Source organism: Delphinapterus leucas, chromosome 2 (assembly GCF_059928025.1).
Source record: "Delphinapterus leucas isolate spDelLeu-1000000601 "Yukka" chromosome 2, BTC_Dleu_Yukka2, whole genome shotgun sequence".
Taxonomy (NCBI): Eukaryota; Metazoa; Chordata; class Mammalia; order Artiodactyla; family Monodontidae; genus Delphinapterus; species Delphinapterus leucas.
Genome location: NC_143130.1, coordinates 145,775,118 through 145,798,964, shown reverse-complemented (window position 1 = coordinate 145,798,964; position 23,847 = coordinate 145,775,118). Strand labels below are relative to the sequence as shown.

General features: G+C 36.6%; 1 protein-coding gene across 9 annotated transcripts in view; it reads right to left on the bottom strand.

The window, feature by feature from the left end:
• FUT8 (fucosyltransferase 8) overlaps window positions 1-23,847 on the bottom strand; it is a 331,756-nt gene that overhangs the window by 24,272 nt on the left and 283,637 nt on the right. For 8 of the 9 annotated variants that reach the window (XM_022570337.3, XM_089907845.1, XM_089907844.1 and 5 more), the window contains 2 exons: window positions 13,285-13,531; window positions 9,309-9,485 (listed from right to left, as the gene is read on the bottom strand). In XM_022570337.3, coding sequence (XP_022426045.1) covers window positions 9,309-9,485; window positions 13,285-13,531 — 424 coding nt within the window. Of the gene's footprint in view, window positions 1-12; window positions 7,411-9,308; window positions 9,486-13,284; window positions 13,532-23,847 lie in introns of those variants that run through there. The other variant, XM_022570343.3, reaches the window with a different exon arrangement.

Genomic DNA, 23,847 nt, shown 5'->3' with positions numbered 1-23,847 from the left:
CTGAAAAAAGAAATAAATTTATACAAACTCACTGAAATCATAGAATTCTGTCAGGAAATAGTATCCTATCAGCAGGAGGTAGCCAGCTCCTTTAACCAAGAGTCCCCCTCTTTCTGACAGTAAGGAAATCTTTAATTCTGGCATTCAATAGAGTAGCTGACAAAGCATCTTTGAATCCATTGATGGGGCAGAAACCATTCTGGGGTGTCCTGTATGTTAAAAGTTATTGGCATATAAAATACATATAATACATGACATATAAAATACACATATGCACCAGAATGTCTCTTTCAATTCATGAAAGAATGGAAAACAGAAAGCTCTTTATTTTCATCGTAATAAGTAACCTTAAAGAGGTTTTTCAACCTGCTTTCATATTTTTTTCACACAGACACATTTTCATTTTATGCATTCCTTTCCCACTTTTATCCTTAAGCATATATCTTTATAAAAATGCAACTTATACATTGTTTTTTCTTCTTCCAGTTTTATTGAGGTATAATTTTTAAAAAGATCTATTATTTTATTTGTTTTTGGTCGCATCAGGTCTTAGTTGCGGCATGCGGGATCTTCGCTGAGGCATATGGGATCTTTCGTTGCGGTGCGCAGTCTTCTCTCTAGTTGTGGCCTACAGGCTCCAGAGCGTGTGGGCTCTGTAGTTGTGGCGTGCGGGTTCCAGAGCACATGGGCTCTGTAGTTTGCAGCACGTGGGCTCTATAGCTGAGGCACACAAGCTCAGTAGTTATGGCGTGCAGGCCTAGTTGCCCCGCGTCACATGGGATCCCAGTTCCCTGACCAGGGATTGAACCTGCGTCCCCTGCATTGTAAGGCGGATTTTTTACCACTGGACCACCAGAGAAGTCCCGATTGAGATATAATTGACATGCAGCACTGTATAAGTTTAAGGCACAATGATCTGACTTACACACATCGTGAAATGGTTACCACAGTAAGTTTAGTGAACTTCCATCATCTCATTACAGACAAAATTTTTAAAAAAGGAAAAAAAAATTTTCCTTGTGATGAAAACTCTTAGGATTTAGTCTCTTAACAACTTTTGGTTGCTGTGGCTAGGACTTTCAATACCATGTTGAATGAAAGTGGTGAGACTGGGCATCTTTGTCTTCTTCCTGATCTTAGAGGAAAAGCTTTCAGCTTTTCACAGTTGAGTATTATGTTAGCTGTTAGTCTGTGATATCTTATGGCCTTTGTTATGTTGAGGTATGTTTCCTCTACACCCACTTAGTTGAGAGTTTTATTATAAATGAATATAGAATTTTGTCAAAAGCTTTTTCTGCAACTATTGAGATGATCATATGATTTTTATCCTTTGTTTTGTTAATGTGGTGTATCACATTGATTGATTTGCAAATATTGAACTATCCTTGCATCTACTTGATCATGGTATATGATCCTTTTAATGTACTGCTGGATTCGGTTTGCTAATATTTTGCATTTTGCTAATATTTTGTTAAGGATTTTTGTATCTCATCATTTTTTGTACTGCTGGATTTGGTTTGCTAATATTTTGTTAAGGATTTTTGTATCTCATCAATGATATCGGCCTGTAAATTTCTCTTTCTGTGGCGTCTTTGGTTTTGGAATTGGGGTGATGTTGGCCTTGTAGAATGAGTTCAGAATTGTTCCTTCTTCAATTTTTTGGAATAGTTTGAGAAGCACAGGCATTAACTCTTCTTTAAATATTTTATAAAATTCACCTGTGAAGCCATCTGGTCCTGGATTTTTGTTTGTTGGAAGTTTTTTGATCAATCTTGATTCAACTCCATTACTGGTAATTGGTTTATTAATATTTTCTATTTCTTCCTAATTTAGTCTTGGGAGACTGAAATTTTCTAGGAATTTATCCATTTCTTCTAGGTTGTCCATTTACTCACATATAGTTGTTTGCAGTAATCCCTTTTGATCCTTTGATTTCTGTGGTGGTGGCTGTAACATCTCTTTTTTTCATTTCTGATTTTATTCATTTGGGTCCTCTCTCTTTTTTCTTGATGAGTCTGGCTAAATGTTTATCAATTTGCTTACCTTTTCAAAGAAAGCTCTTAGTTTCATTGCTCTTTTCTACTGTTTTAAGTGTCTATTTCACTTATTTCTGCTCTGATGTTTATCATTTCTTTCCTTCTACTAATTTTGGGCTTTGTTCTTCTTTTTCTAGTTCCTATAGGTGTAAGGGTGGGTTGTGTGTGTGTGTATAATTATTTCAAGTGGATCTCAAGTTCGAACACATTCTAACAACTCCAGTTTTTATTCCTGCCTTCCCCTGCCCACATTTAATGTTTTTTGATATCATATTTTACATCTTTTTGTTTTGTGTATTCCTTAACCACGTATTGTGGATATAGATAATTTACTACTTGTCTTTCAAGTTTCCTACTAGCTTTACAAGTGGCTGATCTACTATCTTTACTGTTTGTTTGCTTTTACCAATGAGATTTTTCCTTTCATAATTTTCATATTTCTAGTTGTGGTCTTTTCTTTCATGCTTAGGGAAGTCCCTGTAACGTTTCTTGTAAAGCCTGTTTAGTGGTGCTGAACAATTTTAGCTTTTGCTTGTCTGTAAAACTCTTTCTCTCTCTTTCAAATTCGAATGGTAGCCTTGTGGGGTAAAGTATTCTTGGTTGTAGGTTTTTTCCTTTCATCACTTTGAATATATCATGCCACTCTCTTCTGACCTGCAAAGTTTATGCTGAAAAGTCAACCGACAGTCTTATGGGAGTTCCCTTGTACATAACTAGTTGCTTTTCTCTTGCTGCTTTTAAGATTCTCTCTTTATATTTATTTTTTGTCATTTTAATTACAATGTGTCTTGGTGTAGACCTCTTTGGGTTGATCTTGTTCGGAACTTTCTGTGCTTCCTGGACCTGGATGTCTGTTTCCTTTCCCAGGTTAGGGAAATTTTTGGCTATTCTTGTTTTAAATAAGTTCCCTGCCCCTTTCTGTCTCTCTTTTCCCTATGAGATCCCTATAATGTAAATGTTGGTATGCTTTTGTTGTCCCAGAGGTCTCTTAAACTGTCCTCACTTTTTAAATTCTTCTCTTTTTTTTGTTCAGCTTGGGTGATTTCCACTACTCTGTCTTCCAGTTTGTTGATCTGTTCTTCTGTATCATTTAATCTACTGTTGATTCCTTCTAGTGTATTTTTTATTTCAATGATTAATTATTGCATTCTTCAGCTCTGTTTGGTTCTTCTTTACCCTTTCTCTTTGTTAAGTCTGCCACTGTGTTCATCAATTTTTTTCCCGAGTTCATTCAGCATCTTTATGATCATTACCTTGAACCCTTTATTGGGTAGACTGTTCATCACTTTGCTTAGCTCTCCTTCTGGGGTTTGTTCCTTCATTTGAAACACGTTCCTTTGTCACCTCATTTTGCCTAATTCTCTGTGTTTATTTGTATGTATTAGGCAAGTCAGTTATGTTTCTTGTTCTTGGAGAAGTGACCTTATGTAAGAGATGTCCTATGGGGCCCAGCTACATACTCCCCTCTGGTCACCAGAGCTATATAATCTAAGGGTGCCTTTGTATGTGGGCTGAGTGGGCACTTCTGTTGTGGTGGGGTCAACTACTGTGGGCATGCTGGTAGGTAGGGCTAGTTCCCATCCCGGTTGGCTGCCAGGTCCTGCCTCATGTGGAGGCTGCTAGCTGTTGGTAGGTGGGTCTGGGTCCTGACACAGCTGGCTACATGGCCTGGGAAGTCCCAGGGCCGGTGCCAGTCCACTGGTGGCTTGGGCTGGTTCCTGGTGTGCCTGGTTGCAGGCCCGCAAGTCCTAGGGTTGGTCTTGTGTTGCTGGTGGGCAGTGCTGGGTCCCAGCATGGCTGGCTGTGGGGTTTGGGGATCCCAGTACTGGTGCTAATCAACTAGTGGGCATGTAAGCCCCTGGTTCTAATAGGCTAGAAGGAGGACTCCAAAATGTTGTTTGCCAGCACCAGGGTCCCTGTGGTAGAATGAGCTTCCCACTGCCTGCTGCCAGTATATGTGTCCCCAGGGGGAGTCCCAGTTGCCTCCTACCTCTCTAGGAGGCTCCAACCTGCTTTCAAATTTGGTCACTGAGCTTTTCCTTTAGAATATAAACATCATGATTAAACTTCATTTAAATTTATAGTTTAGAATTTGTGATAACTGAGACTTGTCTCCCTTAACCCCCATAAGCACCATCTTAACAAATAACGGTGACAGAAAACCATTCTAATAAATTTATGAAAGCAAATTCCTTGTAGATGTTCATCAACTAATATTGTGGTAGTCCTGAGAAGATATGTGTTAAAAAATATTAAAACAGGATGTGTTTAAAAAGTCTACTATACGTTCAAATGATTCTACTCTGAATTAGAGGTTTAATTATACTCTAGTATAGAGTGAATAAATTTTCTCAGTGCATGAGACAGATCAGAGTTAAGTTGTAAACTTTCAGAAGTTACATGCAAAGGGGACAGTCATTGTACCTATTTTATAAAATTTTTTAAGAATTAAATAAATTAAGCAATGTAAAGTGCTTAGAAGAGTATCTGACACGTAGTAAATGCTCAATAAATCATTAACTGTGATTGTTAAACATTCTTTCCCCAGATATTCCCCTGGTTTTATCTCTTACTTCCCTCTTAGATCTCTGCTCAAATGCTGCCTTATTAGTGAGGAGTTTGGCAATCCCTATCCCTTTTACTTGCTTAATTTTTCTCCATGGCTCTTACTATCACTGAACATAATATATATTTACTGTTTATTTACTGTCTGCATTCATTCCCCACCTCCATCATCCCTAACTAGAATGTAAGCTCTATAAAGAGAGGTATTTCATCTGCTTTGTTCACTCTATTATTCTCAGCACCTAGAAGGGAATCTGGAATATAATACAAGGTCAATAAATATTTGTTGAAAGAATAATAGTTCCTATTTATAAGCCCTGAGGCAGCAGGAGTCAGCTTACATGTCTTTTTCCCACACAGTATTTCCCAAAGGTTAGGACTATGCCTTATTTTCCTTTGCATCACAGCATCTAGCACTCCACACAATGCTATGTGGATGAATACATGAACAAGTTAGTGCTACCTATGTCTGGGACGTTTTCCTAATTCCCTAACAGCTGCTTCAGATTTCTCTTCATTCCACAACCTCCAAGGCGTTTTCTCTCATAGCCTCTAGTAATGACTGTGAAGAAAAAGTCTCTGAGCACTGTTTCAGTGATTGGTATTCAGTGTTCAGATCCATTTGGCCTCATTATTTTTGACATTTTGCCCTCCTCAACTTTGAATCAGGGAGATGAAGGAAATGTCACATTTGTTCAGAAAAGAAAACCACCAAAAAAACTTTTAATGTGATTCCTGTGAAGATGCAGATCCAGTCATGGGACAGAAACAGAAACAAATAAATATGAAAAGGCTAGAGGGTGGAGGAGGGGGGAAATCATTAAAACACACCAGTACAGGTTTTATCCTAGAATAAAGACTAACTCTGTCAGCATGGTTTGGGTGCTCAGTGAAACAAACACAAGAGGGATCCTTTTACTGAGAAGTGACGGGAACATTATGCCCTTCCTAACTTAAAGGCCTCTTCCTGGAACCAACCCAAAAGGTCACCTAAGTTCCTCAGGCCTTATCTCTATATGCAAAAGATAGCTTGATGAAGGATACTGAGTGTTGAAAAACAGAAAGAAAGTGAATAATGAGGGAAGGAGATTTTGTACTTCCAATAATGAGCATGAAGCTTTCCACACAAACATGCTTCTTTCTTTCTTGTCTCACGCCTACAAGTATGCCAGCAGAAGTCTTCCACTGTGAGGCTGCAGAGATTGGCAATGATTAAAAAAAATATTTTTTTCTTCTTCCATCTTGCAAGAATTTATTTTTATATCACCCACAAAGGTGTAACTTGAAATTATAAACTAACATCAAATTTTCTTTTGTGAGGTCTTTCTCCAGACAGGGGGATACTCCTCTTCTTGACTTCACTACCTAGTATACAACTCCTTCAGGACAATTATATAATGACACTGATTATTTGTTACCCGCATACTGCCTACCAGTTGCATACGCCCTGAGATAAGGAGCCACATATTATCTTTTATTTCTTTGTGTATTCCTAATGCCCTGTAACTGTCTAGCATATTAGATATAGTTCAAAAAAATAGTGAAGAACGTTACCACTATTGCTGATTCTTCATTTCACATGGCAACCAAATGCTTTACAACAACTTTTAAACAAATTTCTCTTACCTCTATTCGTTTAAATGAACCTAATTTTAGGAAGAGCTTGTCCAGCATTATTGATAAAGAGCAAACTGTAAATATTTAATCTGAGAGATTTTTAATGCCTTGTTTTTTCTCCTGTTTCACTCCTAAACCCAGTCTCCACAATCTTAGAATGCAATGCTGGATAGACAACTTTAATAGCTCTTACTTCTTTGACTGCCAAAGATTCTGTGATTTAAACACTCTAACAGTGAATTACCTAAGAGAGAGATCTCCACATTATCAGCAGCTGTCACAGTCACTAGGATGCTGGTGCTAAAATCTCGTGAATGAACTCAGCCTTAATCTAGAGAGACCTGAGGCGTAATGCTAAGCAACAAAGCATTAACTACCGGGGCCACATATATAAGCTAACCTTGACCCCTTTTACAAAGGATAAGCTAGTCAGAAAAGTGGTTTCTTCTCTAACTGTACGAATACCATGCCTCATTTAAGTTGAATTCTCCATCTCTTCACCCTCTTGAAGCAGAAAAGTCTTATAATCACCTTGGATTCTATATACCTTGTTGAAAAATTAATTCATGCTTTGGTCTCGTAAAACAATAACAGAAGTTTTATGATTTGCTTAGGTATCAAAACCAATCCTGAGAGGTCAAAAGCAGAATTAATTCAGAGTGGAAAAAACAGTTAAGTAAAATAATGAAGGAGAAAAACGGTATTTAAATTCCTGAGAAAAACCTTAAAATGACTCAGAAAACCAAAGAATTTCCAAAGAGGAAAAAAATATGCACAAAATGCTATCGCTACATTTATAACAAAATGCTATTGCTACATTTATAAATGCTATTGCTACATTTATAGCCTGGAATACCACGGGGAGAGGAGTTACTAGCTTCTGACCACACACACATACATACACAAAAGAAGAAATCAAGCTTTACAATTCTTACAATCCAAGTAGATACTACTGCCATCTGTACTATAAGGGTCACTTGGTGTAAAAATATCATGCTGTGCTATGGATCACAGCTGTAAAATATTCATATCCTTTTATCTAAATACTTCCAAGTCCAGAAATCTAGATTAAGGAAATAATATGGATAATTTCAGGCATACCTCATAGCACTGGAAATTGGAAATAACCTGTCGAATATTAAGAGAATGGTCAAGTAAGCAATGGCATTTCCATTCAGTGGATATGTAGTCACTAAAAAAAGAGATTTACAATGACTTTTTTTAGCAACCTGGGAAAAGGGATCTAGTGCTGTATTAAGTAAAAAAAGTTCCAATTATATAGAATATGATCAACTACACAAATGTATAACTACATAAATGACTGAAGGGAATATGTTGATATTTAAATAGTTGTTGCCACTGAGTAATGAGACTGTGGGTAATATTTTTTCCTTGCTTGTATACTTACCAACTCCATATTTTCTAATGAGCATGAATTATTTTGCCAGTCAAGGGAAAAACTTATGATGCATTCAAGAACAAGTCAAAGAGTAAATAAAGTAATACTTTAACATTTTTTCAACTAAGCTACAAATTCAGTCTGATATTTTAAAATGAAGGACTAAGATGAACTATTTCTACTTTGTTTCTCTCTAATAGGTCTGTAATATCAAACTGGAAAAATATCTGTGAAAATTTTTTCTTGTTTTATATCCAAATGTTCGTTTAATCCCTAACTCTTATACTTAAACAAGAATTATAACTATATAACTTGGCTTATGTTTGGCTGATGAATTTCTTGGTCTTTTGTTTGTGCGCACGCACACCTGCGTGCATGCGTGTGTGTGTGTGCGTGCGTGTGTGTGAGAAAGTGTCTGTGTGTATAATCAATAGAGGGAGCCTTAAAGAAAAAGCAATTTATATCAGGTTAATTTAGATTCTTACGAGGTAGAATAGGGTTTAAATGATTATCCAATGATATGGATAAATACCTGCATTATAGTATTCATTCCAGATTTGTTTTTCTTCCCAACCCCCATTTGTGACATAAAAGAGGGATTGAGAAATAAATTAATTAAAAGTCAAAAAGGTCAAATGATAATTGCTAATAAAATGTTTTCAAACAGATAGGACTGAAATGAACATAATTCAATACTTACTGGGCACTTACTAGAACTAGGTATAGTTTCTAAAGTGCTTATAACCTAGTGAGGGAGACAGAAGTAAGCAAGTGCTAAATACTAAGAGGAATGCACAGAGGAGAACCACTTAGTCAAGGATTCAGGGATGATTTCTGGAGTAGATGGTATTACTCTATAGTAGCACTACTCATACTGTATTGTAACTGTCTATTCCCCTACTAGATTGGGAATTCCTTGAGAGCAGAGAGTGTCTTGCTTATCATGGAATCCCCACCACCTAGCACAGTGCCTGAAATACAGGCAGGCGGGCTCAATACAGCTCAGTACAAGTTGGCAGTCCTTATTATTTCACTTACAAAACTCATCTTTTGATTTTTTGCCTTTCTAAAAAATATAATTTCCAAATTCCAGAAAATTTTATAAGATGAAAACTCACATCTTACACATGGTTTCAGTTGCCTGTGATTGTTGGTGAAGATAGTAAGAGCAAAAGGGCAAGCACCTGGTGTGTTTTATTGCTAACAGTCTTGTGAGTTGGTTAGTATTATGGACTAAATGTTTGTGTCCCCCCAGAATTCATATGTTTAAGCCCTAACCCCCAATGTGATAATATTTTGAGGTGGGGCCTTTGGGAGGTACTTAGGGTTAAATAAGGTCATGAGGGTAGGACCCTCATGATGGAATTAGTGCCCTTCCTTACAAGAAGAGACACCATTAAGCTTGCTCTCTCCCTTCCAAGCACATAAAGGTCATGTGAGTATATAATGAGATGACTGCTGCCTACAAGTCAAGAGAAGGGGTTTCAGAATGAAATCTACACCTTGCTGGCACCTCACATATGCTTTGGTCATAATAACAGTTGCACAAGTACACAGCTGTGTGAATTTAAAACCCCCAATAATCAGTAATAACATTCATTGTAACAAGAATCACAAGGCATGGGAATTAAGGATTCCTTTCAACTGAAAAGAGATGGTTCACTCTAGAATCATTAGTTCATCTAACTTACTTTGTTTTTGCCTCCTTTAATAAAGAAGGGTCATCTGTGGCCAAATATACTCTTTTTTTATCCACTTGCATTCTGCGAGCAAGAAGCTGAAAATGTTCTTCAACATGTACCATGTATTCCTCAATGGGGTGGAAGGCTGCTTCTGTTCCCACTTTGTCTGTGCGTCTGACATGGACTCTGCGGGGGCAGAGGGAGAAAGTCAGATTCTGCTGATAATGTTCTGATCCACTGAGTACTTTTAGGGTACTCAGCTTTATACCCCTATTCATGGTGGCGTTATGGACATTTTAAACCAATTTTTCTTTCATTTTCACCATTAGAAAAAATAAAACCAATATTTAAAAAAATTCAAACACATATATTCTAAATATATTTGCATATTAATACAAGGGGAATTAGCAAAAATAAGTTAAGTCTTTGAAGAATGCTTTCTTATAAAGAGAAAGTAATTGGCATAATAAGGAATAAATGGGAGATTCCAGAATTAGACCGCATATAAGGCAGCAAATACCAACCAGCCTTCCAGAAAAAACTGGATATAATTTTTAATATATTTGACAATAAAGGATGCCAAGATTCACAGTTGTTATTATGGAACATTAAATATATCATTTGTAATGTTTTGATGACAAGTTTTCTTTTTCTTCATTTTATCCTGTACTGTCACTGTAATGCCAGCTTGTTGAATTTAAAGTTGTGCAAGGAAAACTCAGACCTGTATGGATTCTTCCTATAGCACAATCAAGGCAAAGCAAACCTTTTAAGAGTTCTTACTATTTTAAGTTCATGGAGCCATGCCAGCCTTTTTGTTGTAGGCATAATGAATTTCCTTTCCCGGCTGTTTACTCCATCAAACACAAGCCGATACTGATCTCATCTGTCCTGTTTAAGGAAAGCTCCAAAACTGTAAAACTGGGACACAGATTTACATTGTCCTGCACTGAATAAGGCATTGACTTCCAACAGTATTTTAATGAAAACAGGAATAATAGTTAGAGTTTGTTTTCATAAGTTAAAACACTACTTAAATTTGCTCTTCCCACATCTCCCCTCTTCCCAAATTACTAAACCACTATTCAAATGTTGGAAAAGAAAAAACGTAGATTTGTTTCCTTTAGGTCACAATATGTGGGCGTGTCTTAAGTCAAGCCTAGGGCCAGCTTTTTATTATGTATCTGGAGTGAGGGTTTAACTTCACTGGAGTTACTCTGACATCTTCGTGACTGTTCTTTCCTTTGCATTTCAGGTGATAGTCCAGATGTGAATACTATCGTATGAACACCTATCGTATCATCTTTTCCTTCCCACGTTCTTCTTAGTCACTGCTTCTCTCAGGAAATTTGGAATTGTTCACTGTGCTCCATGGAGATGAGATAGGGCAGAAAGAACAATTCCACTGAATTTCAATGAAAAGTTTCATGAGAAGAAACACTATTTGAAACTCTGATTTTACTGTGTTCTTGCTTTAGCTCTACTATTTAGAACAGGGGTCAGTAACTTCTATACATATGAAGACTAAGAAACAGGGAAGAAACGGGGTAGGAGTATGAAAATAAAGATAAAAACAAAGGAGAGCTATAACAAGAAGGAAAAATCAAAGGAAGAGGAGCATTTGACATAGTGGCAGAGTACTACTAAGCAATTTTCTCAATTTTCCAAGTATTCCTGAAATTAGGCCTGGACCAATAATTTGAGAGAGGACCTTAATGGAATTTTTATGAAGAATCAGAATGTTAGGCCTGTGAAGGATATTAGAAGTCATTTGGTTTAATGTAACTATTTCATCTGACAGTTAAAGAAACTGATGTCTCTGAAGATATTTCAGGGAACAAAATGACAGTATAAGGCAAAGGGAGGCTGGTTTCTTTCACATACATTTTAACCCAGTCTTTACAAAAGTAAAAGTTATTTGTGTACTTGCCTGATTTTCACTATCTATCAAGGCTCCTCCAGGGCAAGGAATCTGGTTTTATTTATTCCCAATTGCACCAAACACAACAAATGAATGAATGAATGGATGATGGGCAGACACAAAAATCTAACTGTTTAGTATTGTGTAAGTAGAAACCTTAGATACTACTATCTAACCCAGCATTTTCTTTTGTTTTGTTTTAATAAATGAAAAAAGAGTGACAATTAATGAAGGCCCAGAATGACCAAGTAAGTTGTCCAAAGTCACATAACTTGTTAGTGGTGGAAACCAGATTGGACCCCCAGATTCTTGAACTCTAATGCACCCCTCTTTCATTACAGCACACTACTTAAGTGTGCAAATAACTTAGCTGTCTGCGGTACTTCAAGTTTCTATATTTGGCCAATTCTCAATGTGGTGGATACTCCATGAAAAATTAATGAGGGTAGCTTTCTGGTACATAGAACTACAGGAAGTCCAGACAAAGTTAAGCAGGTGCAAGTCCTGGTTTTGCCTTTATAAACTCTGGAACTTCGGGAAGAGATTTTCTTTCCTTAGTTTCCTCACCTGTAAAATGGTTACCTCTGCCCACATCACAGGACTGTGTTACAGGATCAATGAGATAATGCAGTTGAAGTTATTTTGGTAATGTAACTACTACAGTGTAGTAGTATCTTCAGGATAGTAGTAGTATCTACTATCCTGTAGTAGTATCTAACAGGATCTTCCAAGATCCTGTTCAAACATTGCAGCTATGAAGCCTTTCTTGGTCCTTTCTTGGGAAATGGAAGTGCATTTCCCCTCCCTCGACCTCTCATAAAATTTTTTATGCTTTCTCTCAGGGCGTTTATCACATTCTGCTCATATAATGTTAGTTGTGTAAGTCTCTTTTCCCATGGACTGTGAGGAGTTAGAAGGATCCATTAAAAAAAATTTAACCTCTGTCCCCCACAGTAGCAAGTATTCAATAAACATTCTGCAGGTAAGTAGCTGACTTTATTACAAACAACAGAAGCTGCAGAATGCCATAGTCTAGCCTACAAATCTATTTTCAGGAATTACTTAAGCATCATCAGTCTCTCTGAAAGGTAATAATATTTTAGTGTATTTTTTCCCACAGAACTAAAATCCTTTTTCATCCTTATATTATCACATCATCATTTTTAGGGCAGGTATTGCCTTCCCTATTTTACAGATGGAAAACAAATCAAAGCTCAATAATACTATTATTAAGTAACCTGGCCCAGAATTAGGGAAAAGCCAGGAATATTACTGAGGTCACTTAACTCTCAGTCTGGTATTCTTCCCATTAGGCAAAGAACATTTCCCGTGGTGTGAAATCTGGCATCAGGACCCAGGAAAACTCCTTACTCCACAACTTTTTATGTATGGGTATAGGAGCACATGCTTGTGAGCAAAGATGCTCTTTTGGATTTTTTTTTGCTTCCAGGATTTCCTGATATATCTCCCTTAACATAAGCATGAGACTGTACATATATACATGATAACTCCCAAGTGGGCCAAGAGATAACTTTAAACAATAATTTTAACATTATCTTACATTACTAATGATATCTTTATTCTCAAAGTAGCTTTCAAAACAAAACAGAAAAAAGAACATCAAAAATGCAAAAGAATCACCAGTGGCAATTAATGAAATCTAAGAATAAGGTGCAATAGAAAAGCTATAAATATGAGAGCTTCATCTCGTAGCCCTGTTAGAGTAAGACAGGAGTCATGTATAGCATCTAAAATACTCCCAACAAAATAAGATTTTGCTGGTTTCCCCAGGAGAGACTGTTAATTTCAGAAATATGGTTTTATATATTTGTTGAATGAATAAATGAACAAATGATTAAGGGTGACTAAATTATGATGACTCAGCTGTTCTAAATGAACAAAGGAAGAATAATCTCCCTGTGGCCTAAGGTGAACTCTGGAACCTCTGTTTTTGGGTGGGGCTATGAAAGTCATACTATATCTTGTAAAGTTCACACTGTATTGTAAAGGTATGTATCCCTGCTACTACATATCCCTTTTAGGAGGAACAAATCAGGTTCTTACCCAATAACTGGATGTTTGAAGCCTAGCTTCTTGGTGGCCTCTTCTATTTCTTTTTCCAGCCAAGGTTGGGGGCGGATCAAGTATTTGACAAACTGGGACACCCACCACACTGCGGGATCACCATGGACTCGTACAAGTCGATCTGCAAGGTCTTCTGGTACAGCCAGGGGTAAATATGGAGGACGAGGATGAAGACTGTCTACAATGGGGAGCTCAACCACCTGAACATTTTTGTCCTTTACTTCACCTGAGGGAACATCAAAACGTATCATCACCACATTGTATTCCTTGTACAACTACCATTTGACAAGAACTCACTCTGGGTGCTTTTATCTTCACAGAAACTCTAAAGAAGTATTATAATTTTCATTTTACAGAGGAAGTTAAGTAACTTGCCCTAGATACCAGAGTAAAAGTGACAGAGCTGAATTTCACATTCAGGTTGGTCTGCCCCTCAAGTTCATGGCCTTTTCTTCACACCCCAGACAACGATGGTATCCATTTTTCTAGGTTCCACATACGTGCGTTAATATATGGTACTCTTTTTTCTCTTTCTGACTTACTTCACTCTGTATGACAGACTCTAGGTCCATCCACATCACTACAAGTGACTCAATTTCGTTCCTTTTTATGGCTGAGTAATAGAGGGGTGGGATGGGGAGGGTGGGAGGGAGGCTCAAGAGGGAGGGGGATATATGTATACATATAGCTGATTCACTTTGTTGTACAGCAGAAACTAATACAACATTGTAAAGCAATTATAATCCAATAAAGGTAAAAAAAAAAAAAAGAATGGTATCCGGCACTCAAAGCATCTAATCAGAGAATAACCATATCGCCAGTGGACATGGCTCCCTAGGCAAAGGTTCTGTTTTTTATAATTGTTTTCTAAAAATTTTTATTGGAGTACAGTTGATTTACAATGTTGTGTTACTTCTGCTGTTCAGAGAAGGACAAATATTGTATGATATCACTTATATGTGGAACCTATAATTGTTGTTTTTGAATTAGACATAGTGTTCTCAAAACTTCCAGCTTGCCATTATAGCAAATGGCTCTTGCATACTTTCATGACAGACCACAATGACTCTAGAGATATCTAAAGATTACAATTTTAAGGCAAGCATCTCTCTCTTTTGAAGAAAAAAAATTGATAGTTCTAAAGTATTTTTTTTTCTTGGCCAAAATTAGACCTATTATATTCTCAATGATGATGAATAGAATCTGTGTTGATTGTTTACCTGGATATTTTAAATTTAAAGTTAGAACAGAGATAGAGAATTTCTGTAGATGACGATTGGTTTAAAAACCCAACTTCTATATACCATTAATGTTACTGCTGTTCTATCAACTTTATAATGCAATGAGAACAAACCAAAATGTGATAGACAGCATCCTTAGAGTTTACGTCACATACTAAAGACCACATAGTAATAACTAGAAAACACAAAGATATCAGGCAGAAAGCTTTCACAAATACAAAACGTACTGACTTAAATTTTCAATAACAAAAAGTATTAACGTGAACATACAAAATAACTCCAGTTAAGATGTTGTCATTGTGCATGATAAATTAGAATCACAGTTAAACACTGGACTGTCAAAGGAAGAATGTACTTGTAGAGAACAGACCTAGAATATGTTTAAAATGTATCCACCAGAATGAAACACAGTCCTTAAATTTTGTTTTTCTACATATATGAAAAGTATTTTAAAATAAATTACATGATCTGGGTATGTGATCACTCAAACCAATTGCATAGTTATTAGAAAGTCAGTATAACTAATAATTAAAAACTTCTGGTTAATATTCTCTCTCTCTCTGATATATAAAACTCATTTCAGGAGTCTTAGAACAAAGCCCTTGAAACATGACATTTGTTGAGGGAATAAATGGGAATAAACAAATTTACCGCCAGTATTTCAGTTGTCTAGCATGCCAGTTAAGAAAGAGTTGGGCCCCTTTATCAGATGAGAAACTGTAATTAAGAGTGTGTGGGGAAAGAATGAGCTGCATTTTAAATTAAGCTCTAATAGTCTCCCTAAGGCAAGGAAAATTGGGGTGCTTTCCCTGATGTGGAGATGATAAGTAGTACATGTATGAGAGAGGAAAAAATAAGGAAGAAAGGTAGCTCTTTTTTTAATAAAAAACAAAGAGGGAAAGAAAGAAAGATCCTAGCTTCTCATATACAACCATAAACAAAAGCAAAATTAGTACGGCTACCTTCTTTTTGTGATTACTTCCTGAAAAGGTTATTCTAAATGTTCCACGTAACTAGCTCCAAACTTCGTTCATGTGAAAGTATTACCTTCTAATTGTCCTAAGACCTCAAACTTCTGTACAGCTAGCCCTATTGACTATTTCGTTTCAGAAATGAAAACTATGCTTGTACCTTCAAGACACAGAACTCAGTTTATTTTTATTGGCTCTTTTATTCATTCATTCATTCAAATATTTACTGAATACTACTATGTCAAACTCTGTACTAGGCAGAGTATAGAGTGATGACATGGTTCCTGCCTGTCAAGACTTCCAGTTCAAAAACCTCACCCAGAACTAGACTGCTTTTGGTGAAAGAAAAACAAACAAAATAAAACAAACCATCATCACCAACAAACATGCTACCCAAAACATATCAATACTCAGCTGCCTAGTAAAATATTAAGAAAGGGGTATTCATATTTATAAATGAAAAAAACTGTCATAGCATGAAAGTTTAGCCTCCTCAATAATGATACATTTCAAAATGAAAGATAATTACATAGTACACACTATGTTAGAAGGTCTTTTCTTTTACTTGGTTTACCACATAACATTTTTTATTCTGTTGGAATACACATTCAAAAGAATTTAAATCTGGAAGAGATCCTAGAGATAGTCTTATTCAGTGTTTTCTAAACTTCAGTCATTTAAGTACCACCTTTGTGATTCTCCCCATATCCATATACCATCTGTGCTATTTAATGTTTTAAAAATTCACTTTTTAAAACTTAAATTGATTTATTTTATAGATGGTAACTAAAAATATAACTTCACTAAAAACAAACCATGTTATTAAACTCTATATAGATACTATTGCTTACAAAGAGCTCTGAGCTCAAGTCAGATTTATATTAAAAAAGATTATTAGTGAGGTTTTAAGGGGTGATAATTGCCTCTCCCTTTATATCTCCTATGAGTTTGAAACCAAATGAAAAGCAGAGAGAGGAATAAAAAGGCAATCAAAATATCAGCTTGATTACCAATAAAGATGAACTGGAGAACGCAGTTTTGTGTTCTGGATTGATGGTCTCATGGGTTTCCTAATAGTTCCCACCCAGTCTTAAGCAGAGTTTGTCAACAAAGGCCTTCTATGCACATGGTGGAGGAGGAGCGTGTCTTCTGAGAATGCGCCACATCATGAGAGGAGCCAGAAAGGGCTTGACCTCACATGTTTGGTTCTTCCTCTTAACTCACCAGTTGTATAACACAGGACTTTCCTTCCAAGTAGAGGTGAAATGAGGTAGACAGAGCAAAAAAGCACTTCTGTACTTTTCCCTTCTAAGGAATGGAATTAACTTCGCTTCTATAGAGATTTTTGAGGAGTAAACGATCCACAGTATCTGCCCCCGCATACCTCCATCCCCAAACAACTATCCAGTGTTGAAGAACTATTAAAGATATCTTGATATCAAATTGAGACTGATATAATCAGAAAGACTGAACAAGGAATAACTCTCTCAGGTATGAGATTCAATGTTCATTTTAATGTTTTATCAGAAAACTACCTGACATTATCACATATGCCACCTAAAGTCACCTCTAGTAATCTGTGTGGTAGATTTCAGAATTTGGGAAACACAGATTTATTTAAACTGCCTCATTTTCCAGAAGAAATAGACTAAGAGAGGTTAAGAGAACTTCTCAACGGTAATACAGCTAATGATCAGACTCTAGTGTTTACTCCACTACTTGTATTACCTTCTGCTTTCTGGAACATAAATTTTTAAAAAGCATTTAAAAGTATGGCCCTATTGACCAATCAAGAGTGCCCTGCCACTCTAAGAGGACTCTAGTGTTGGTTAAAAAAAAACAAAACAGCACCGCATCAACCTTCTAGCAAGAGAATGTTTCAGATGTACAAATCATACGTAAGTCAGCACCATTCATCTGTAAAGAACCAGTGCAAACTAGCCCGGGCATTACACAACTGACTGCCCAGTTCAACTTGAATTGATTCGGTCATTATTAATTATCTCATATTCAAGACTACCTCTCTTGTGGATAATCCTCTTTTATCAGGTCATTTGCTGAGGGCAGCTCTGGCAGGAGCATAGGTAGCTCTTTGAAAGGGATGATCTCCACAGTTACAGGCAAGTACCTTTAGAAGAGCCCTCTTCCCTGCTAGTCAATTCATGAGAGCCCCATTTAAAAGCACTACTCTGTCATCATTTCATGTAACATTAAGTCAGAGACACCAGCCCTGCAGCTAGTCAATTAGAATTATTAGTCTTCCAGAGACTCAATAGAAAGGGCTTGAGAAGCTTAATATCCACCATAAATGAATGGGTTCTGCTATAATGAAAAATGTTTCAAGGATAGAAAGATTTTGGGTCCCAGTGCGTAAGATTTCTTCTGTATTTACTGTCTTGTTGTGAGAGAAGCAGCACTCAGGAGGGGGAGCTCTCCTAAAAACAGAATTCATAGAGCTCAAAATTGTCAAGGCAGAGAGGTTTGGAATAGGGTTGCCAGTTGAGAAAAATCTTCAGTAAGACATCACTATCTAGAACTTAAATTCACTTGGTGGGAGGAGGGGGTTATTAGTAACTTTTTGGTGATTCTGAACCAGAAAAGCTGTCTATTTTTTGGACTCAGGACTCTTAAGATTTCCCTCAGTACCCACATAGGTCCTGGCTTCCTCCAAATAAGTACAGAGCAGTAGAATGAAGTTTTAATTCTCTACCTAAGGGTTGCCTTGAATGGTTATAGCTGCTAGGTGCCATCACATCCAATAGCCATTCCAAAGACTGTGTCAACTGCTGGGATTCATGGCCCTATTTGAGGCTGGAGCAGGGAGAGACATCAAAAAAAAACAAAGTAAGGCAAATGCTTATTCATACAGTACCTTGACTGTAGTGCACAGTGATTAAGAGTATGGGCTTTGGAATTATAAAAACTGGAGTTCAAATCCTTTATCACTTAACAGTTGTGTGACCTTGGATAAGTTATATTTCACTTCACCCCTGTTTCTTCATCTGGAAAATGGCATTGATAATAGCACATTTCTCATCTGTAAAATGGGGTTAATAATAGTATCTTACTCATCAAGTTATTTTGAGGATGAGATACTGCATGGAGAAAGCTGAGCACAATGCCTGACACATAGTAATTCTCAAAAAATGTTAGTTCTGTATCCCGGGATCAGTTCTGCTGAACAATTCTCAAGAATCTGGCTATTGTTTAGTCCAGGAAGAGATTACTTGCCAAAATATCATATTCTCTGAAAAATATATCAAAGTGCCCCATTTCAGTGAGCCAAAGATATACTCCCAAATATATCAGATAAGGAGATATAAGATACACACCCAAAGCAAATCTTATTCATACTGTTTACCATAAGCAATAAAAGAGTGAACAGCAACTCTGATTATCTGAAAGTTCTGATATTCTATCATCACTAACTTGACCAAAATTCTGTGCTATACTGAAAGTACAGAATAGCAGTACGTTGTCTAAACTAGTAATACTTCCTGCTCATATTACAGCAAGGAAGTTGTATGATTAAATTATATCCACAAAGACTATCTGGACTTTTGGGATTTACATTTTCTTTGCCACTGTGTGGCCAAATATGACTGACTAAATTCTCACTCAACTCTCTGAGACTTGTTAGAGAAGGCAAGGGTAAAAGACCAAAAGTTAACTAGCTGTGGTGAGACCTCTAGAGGCATGGGGGAGCTTTCTTGACTTTACTTGATTTATAGATGGCCGTTTAAAAAAAAAACAAAAAAAAAAATCACATAAATGTGTGAGCTCTGCTCTTTTGGATTTTAACATGACGACATTAATATTTATATCCTCATTTAATGACTGAGCTCTGCTCTCATTTAAAATATGAAGGAAAGATACACTATTAAAAAGTGAACATCTGGGCTACTTTCCTTTTGTTTTTCAACCACTGCGGCTGATAGAGATCTCTTCCTGAACTTGAATGAACAACTGTCACCTGCCATATGAATTCCATCACTGCTCTACTTAAGCAACAACTCAAAAGACTGTTATTACTGCTAGTTTGAAGCCTTGAACCAATTGAGTGAAAAGTTCTAAATTCAATCATATGAAACACACTGCAGTGTTAGCAACATTCTTAAGAATTAGCATATCACACTGTGGGAACGACTGTGCAGCATTCTTATGAGGTGCTTCCTTCTTTTACTAGCAACAGAAATGCCTTGCAAAAGCAACCAGACTCATGGTTCACTGACCTCAATGATATTCTGACAGACTTGACTCTGGATTGAGGACTGAAAGAATAGCTAATGGAAAATATGTAATAACTTAGTGAATTATGCAGTTCAGGATAAAGTAGGCAGGACAGTGTCAAAAGAAAAAAGACCAAAGGTATTTGTTTGCTCTGTACCACTAAACAGAAGGTTTCCTGCAGTCATTCTTAATGTTTCTGAAACAAATTTAGTCATTTAACTTTTATATACATATGTGTTACTTTGCCAAGAGGTTCCAGACAGTCCACAGACAGCTTGCTCATAAAGGGGATGCTGCCAATAGTTTCTCTGATCATTCAGATTACACAGGCCCTGTAACTCCATGGCTAGAGATTTTAGGGGAGTTTGTTGTTTGTTTCTTAGTAATACTTTCTCCTAACTTAGAACCTCCTACTAACCCCAAGGATCCCAAGGAATCCTTGAACAGCTTTTCTCATTGGTAAGAAACAAGAGAGTGGAGGAATGGAAAGCAGTATAAACAAAGACAAGGCTTAATATCATCAAATTTAGCGAAGAGCCAAACCCCAACCTTTCTTTCCCCCATTCTTGTAAAAAAAAAAAAAATCACAACTCCATTCTCATATTCCTCTTATTCTTTCATCACATGTCATGTCTCCTTGAAAGAAATAGCCAGGAGGAAGGACCTCATGGTAATACCAGCCTTTCATTCCTTGAGAATCCCTGCAAGAGGTGACGGAGTGAGCAGGTGTGCTGTCAAGATCTCACTGGATAGAGCTGTCAGTTGGCATGCTGCATTCCCTACTGCTTTGGGGGAATTTTATAGCTGCCTCTGTGGTTAGCACATACTTGGAGAGTTAGGAATGCGATATTTCATGCTGGATTTACAGCTACTTGTAATTTTTATGCTGTTAGCTTCCAATTATGTTAATCAGGAAGGCCTAATTAGGGTTCCTTGATGATAGGGTAAAGGTCCATCCTAATACCCTAAGATACAAGAATTACAACAAGAAATTCTGGATATTCCATGAGAGAAGAAAATGAACATACAGTCATTTTGGAAGAAGGAGATAATAACAAAATAGTTAAGCGTTTTGTGGGATGTGAGGAGAGAAGACAAATTAAGTGTGGCACCATGCTAAAGCACTGATAAAACAGACAAATATCTTGGCCTACTAAAATAGGGACTGGAACATCCCTCCCTCATATTGTATGCTAGACCAATCCATAAAGTACCAGCAGCTCCAAGAGTCACCCTGCCATCATGCCCATCTTTAGCTCCTGCTGCCACCTCAGACTGCAGAGTACGTCTTCTTTCCCAGCTGCCTCCTCCTCCACTGTGGAAGAAAACAGATGGGCAATGGGGTACGGCTTTACATGACAAGCCACAGCTCCTGCTGTTACTGAGGCTCCAATCTGGTATAAGTCACCTGTTCCTCCCTCATTTCTCCTCTTCTGGGTTGTATTAGATCTCTAGAAAGAGAGCTAGTACTTTACAATCTACAGCCTCTTGTGGCAGAGCTGAGAAAAATACTATAAAGACATTATGCAAAAAATGGCTATATTTTACCCATTCTGGTTTAAATGGAGGAAGAGCAGGGGATATCCATAAATAAAGAAAAAGAACTATGAGGCAAAAGGCATGAAACTTTAATTAATGGAGCATGGAAAGGGGAGGGAGGAGGAAGATAAACATAGCAAACAGGGTAAAGAGGAGAAGTCTGAGATGGGGAGTAGTCTTTTGATTATTACTGCTTAAAAAAGATAATACTTTGTACAGGTTTGATACTTCACACGATGGCTCCCATGACACTTTTCGTTTATGCAGGGACTGCACAGCCACAACCTTCTTTAGAATCTACACTAGAATTTGCAAAGGAATATGTCTATCACTCCTTTGCCAAGAAGATTCCTACTATTTCTTATTATATGCAACATATTTTTCAACCTGTAGATAGTTATCTATCAATAAGCCACAAAGTCTTACGTGGTAGATCTCTAAATCAGAGGCCACCATTTATCATAATCCTATCTTCATCTCAACTGATAAGGATTCTGGCAGGGATACGGGTCCAGAGTCTGTTCTTTCCATATGCTTTACTCCTTGTCAATCACCCATGCTATAAGCCACTTCTAACACAGCTCCTGCGTCCACCCCCTCCCCACCTCACCTCTCTATTAGCATCTTGAATTAAGAGCTAACATTTGCTGAACACCAACTATATGCTAGGTACTACACTAAACATTTCCATACATTATCCCAATTAGGCTACAAAGTCTTTATGAGGTGAGTACTCATTTTACAGACGAAGTTAACTCAGTCTGTTCAAGGCCACCCGGCTAGCATTCAGAAATAGGAGCTGAACTTAGACATTCTGATTCCAGAGTTTAAAGTCTTACTCCAACCCTACTCCATTACCTTTACGTTTCAGAGAAAGCCAAAGTGACTCCTCCTGTAATGAAAAACAGAGGCGGGAGGGGGCCAGGCTCCAAGTGTGAGTTTAAATAGCCAAAGGAAGAGGTAACGGAACTCCCATGTGTAAGGTACAGATCTCTCTCTACAGAGTGCACTGGATCTAGAAACTAATATTAAGTAAAGGATATAAAAACTTCAAACAGTTATCATGTGTACCCATATAAAGCTATTAGAAGCCATGAATTATGGCTTAACAAAACAATTTCATTCATTGTCATTTTGGGTTCACACTGGGATCCCATAAGAAACAAAAATAATAGCTAGACAGCTGACCTCAAATTTAAATTATTTGTATGAAATAATTAAGGTGCTTTTTAGTCAATTTAAAGCTCATGGTTAAGAGTTAATAATACCTTCACAATTTGATTGTAAAGAGAAAATATGAATTAGACAACCTATGACAGTCTTATTTCCTAATAATGATATAATAAGCTTTCCATGAAGAAGAAATAGCCTACTTCAGAACAAAGAATCAGGAAGCAAAGTTATTATAAAGAGATTATTAAATTTGTAAACCATTCTCCCTATTACCTATTTACATACTTATTTTCAACTATTAAACATTAAGGCAAAACATATTCTACAATCTAAAATACTTCTGTCCTTAAAAAATACTTTCACCTTTAATTTCTTAAGTGGTATATTTAGGGATAAATAAAAATAAACAAATTTCAATTTATTCATAAAGACCTTATAAAACTGACTGAAGTATCTACTCCTGTTGATATGATCCAAAATTCAGGGTATAATAACTGATGGCATCCAAAATAAACCACAAAATAAATACAAGTATTTTGTATTTTCAGAAAAAAATTCAGCCTTGATTATTATAATAATTAACTTTATTCATGTCAGAAGAATTTCTGAAAGATTAAAAAATATCAGAGAAAGAACTTTTAGAGGGGATACAAAGTAATTTTTAAGTCAATTCAATAGTTTACTAAGTTGAACATACATAAAAAGGGAAATCACAATTGTGTTTACATATAAATTAACTTGTGCAGTTCAACTACTACCTCTCAAGAATAAAAAGAAATAATGTTTTTTAAGAGGATGGAGATCTTCCAAATGACAAGAGGATGATTCTCTTCTATCTGCAAAGATGAAGCTGAGAGGGGATATGTTCAAAGCCTATAAAAATCATGACAGATTTAGATAATGTGTTCAAGCTGTATTCACCAAACCTTAGAATTAGGAACCTTTCATTGGTGCTTGAAAAAAGTACTTTGAGAATAACTAAAATAAAGCCCATTTTACACAATAGGTAGAATTCTTACAGAACTCAATATCCCAAGTGAAGATAAAAGTCAAAAATGATATGTTTGGGGAAAAATATAAATGTTCAGACCTTGACATCATGGATGGCAACTATATCTCCCATAAAATGTCACTGAGGACTACTGTTATATCAGAGTTCTGAACTGGATGAATCAACGATATGACCCAAAATGTCCTTCTTAGGCTTCAATGCACAGGAAACAATATATACAATATAATAAGTCTATGTTACAGATTGGCTCTAAAGGATGCTTTTTCTTTGTGTACTAACAAACTATTATTTCTTTTCCTTGCAGTATGGACATAAGAGGCAGATACACCATTGAAACAAGGATACAAGGAAGAAGAATAGAATATTACTTATGCCT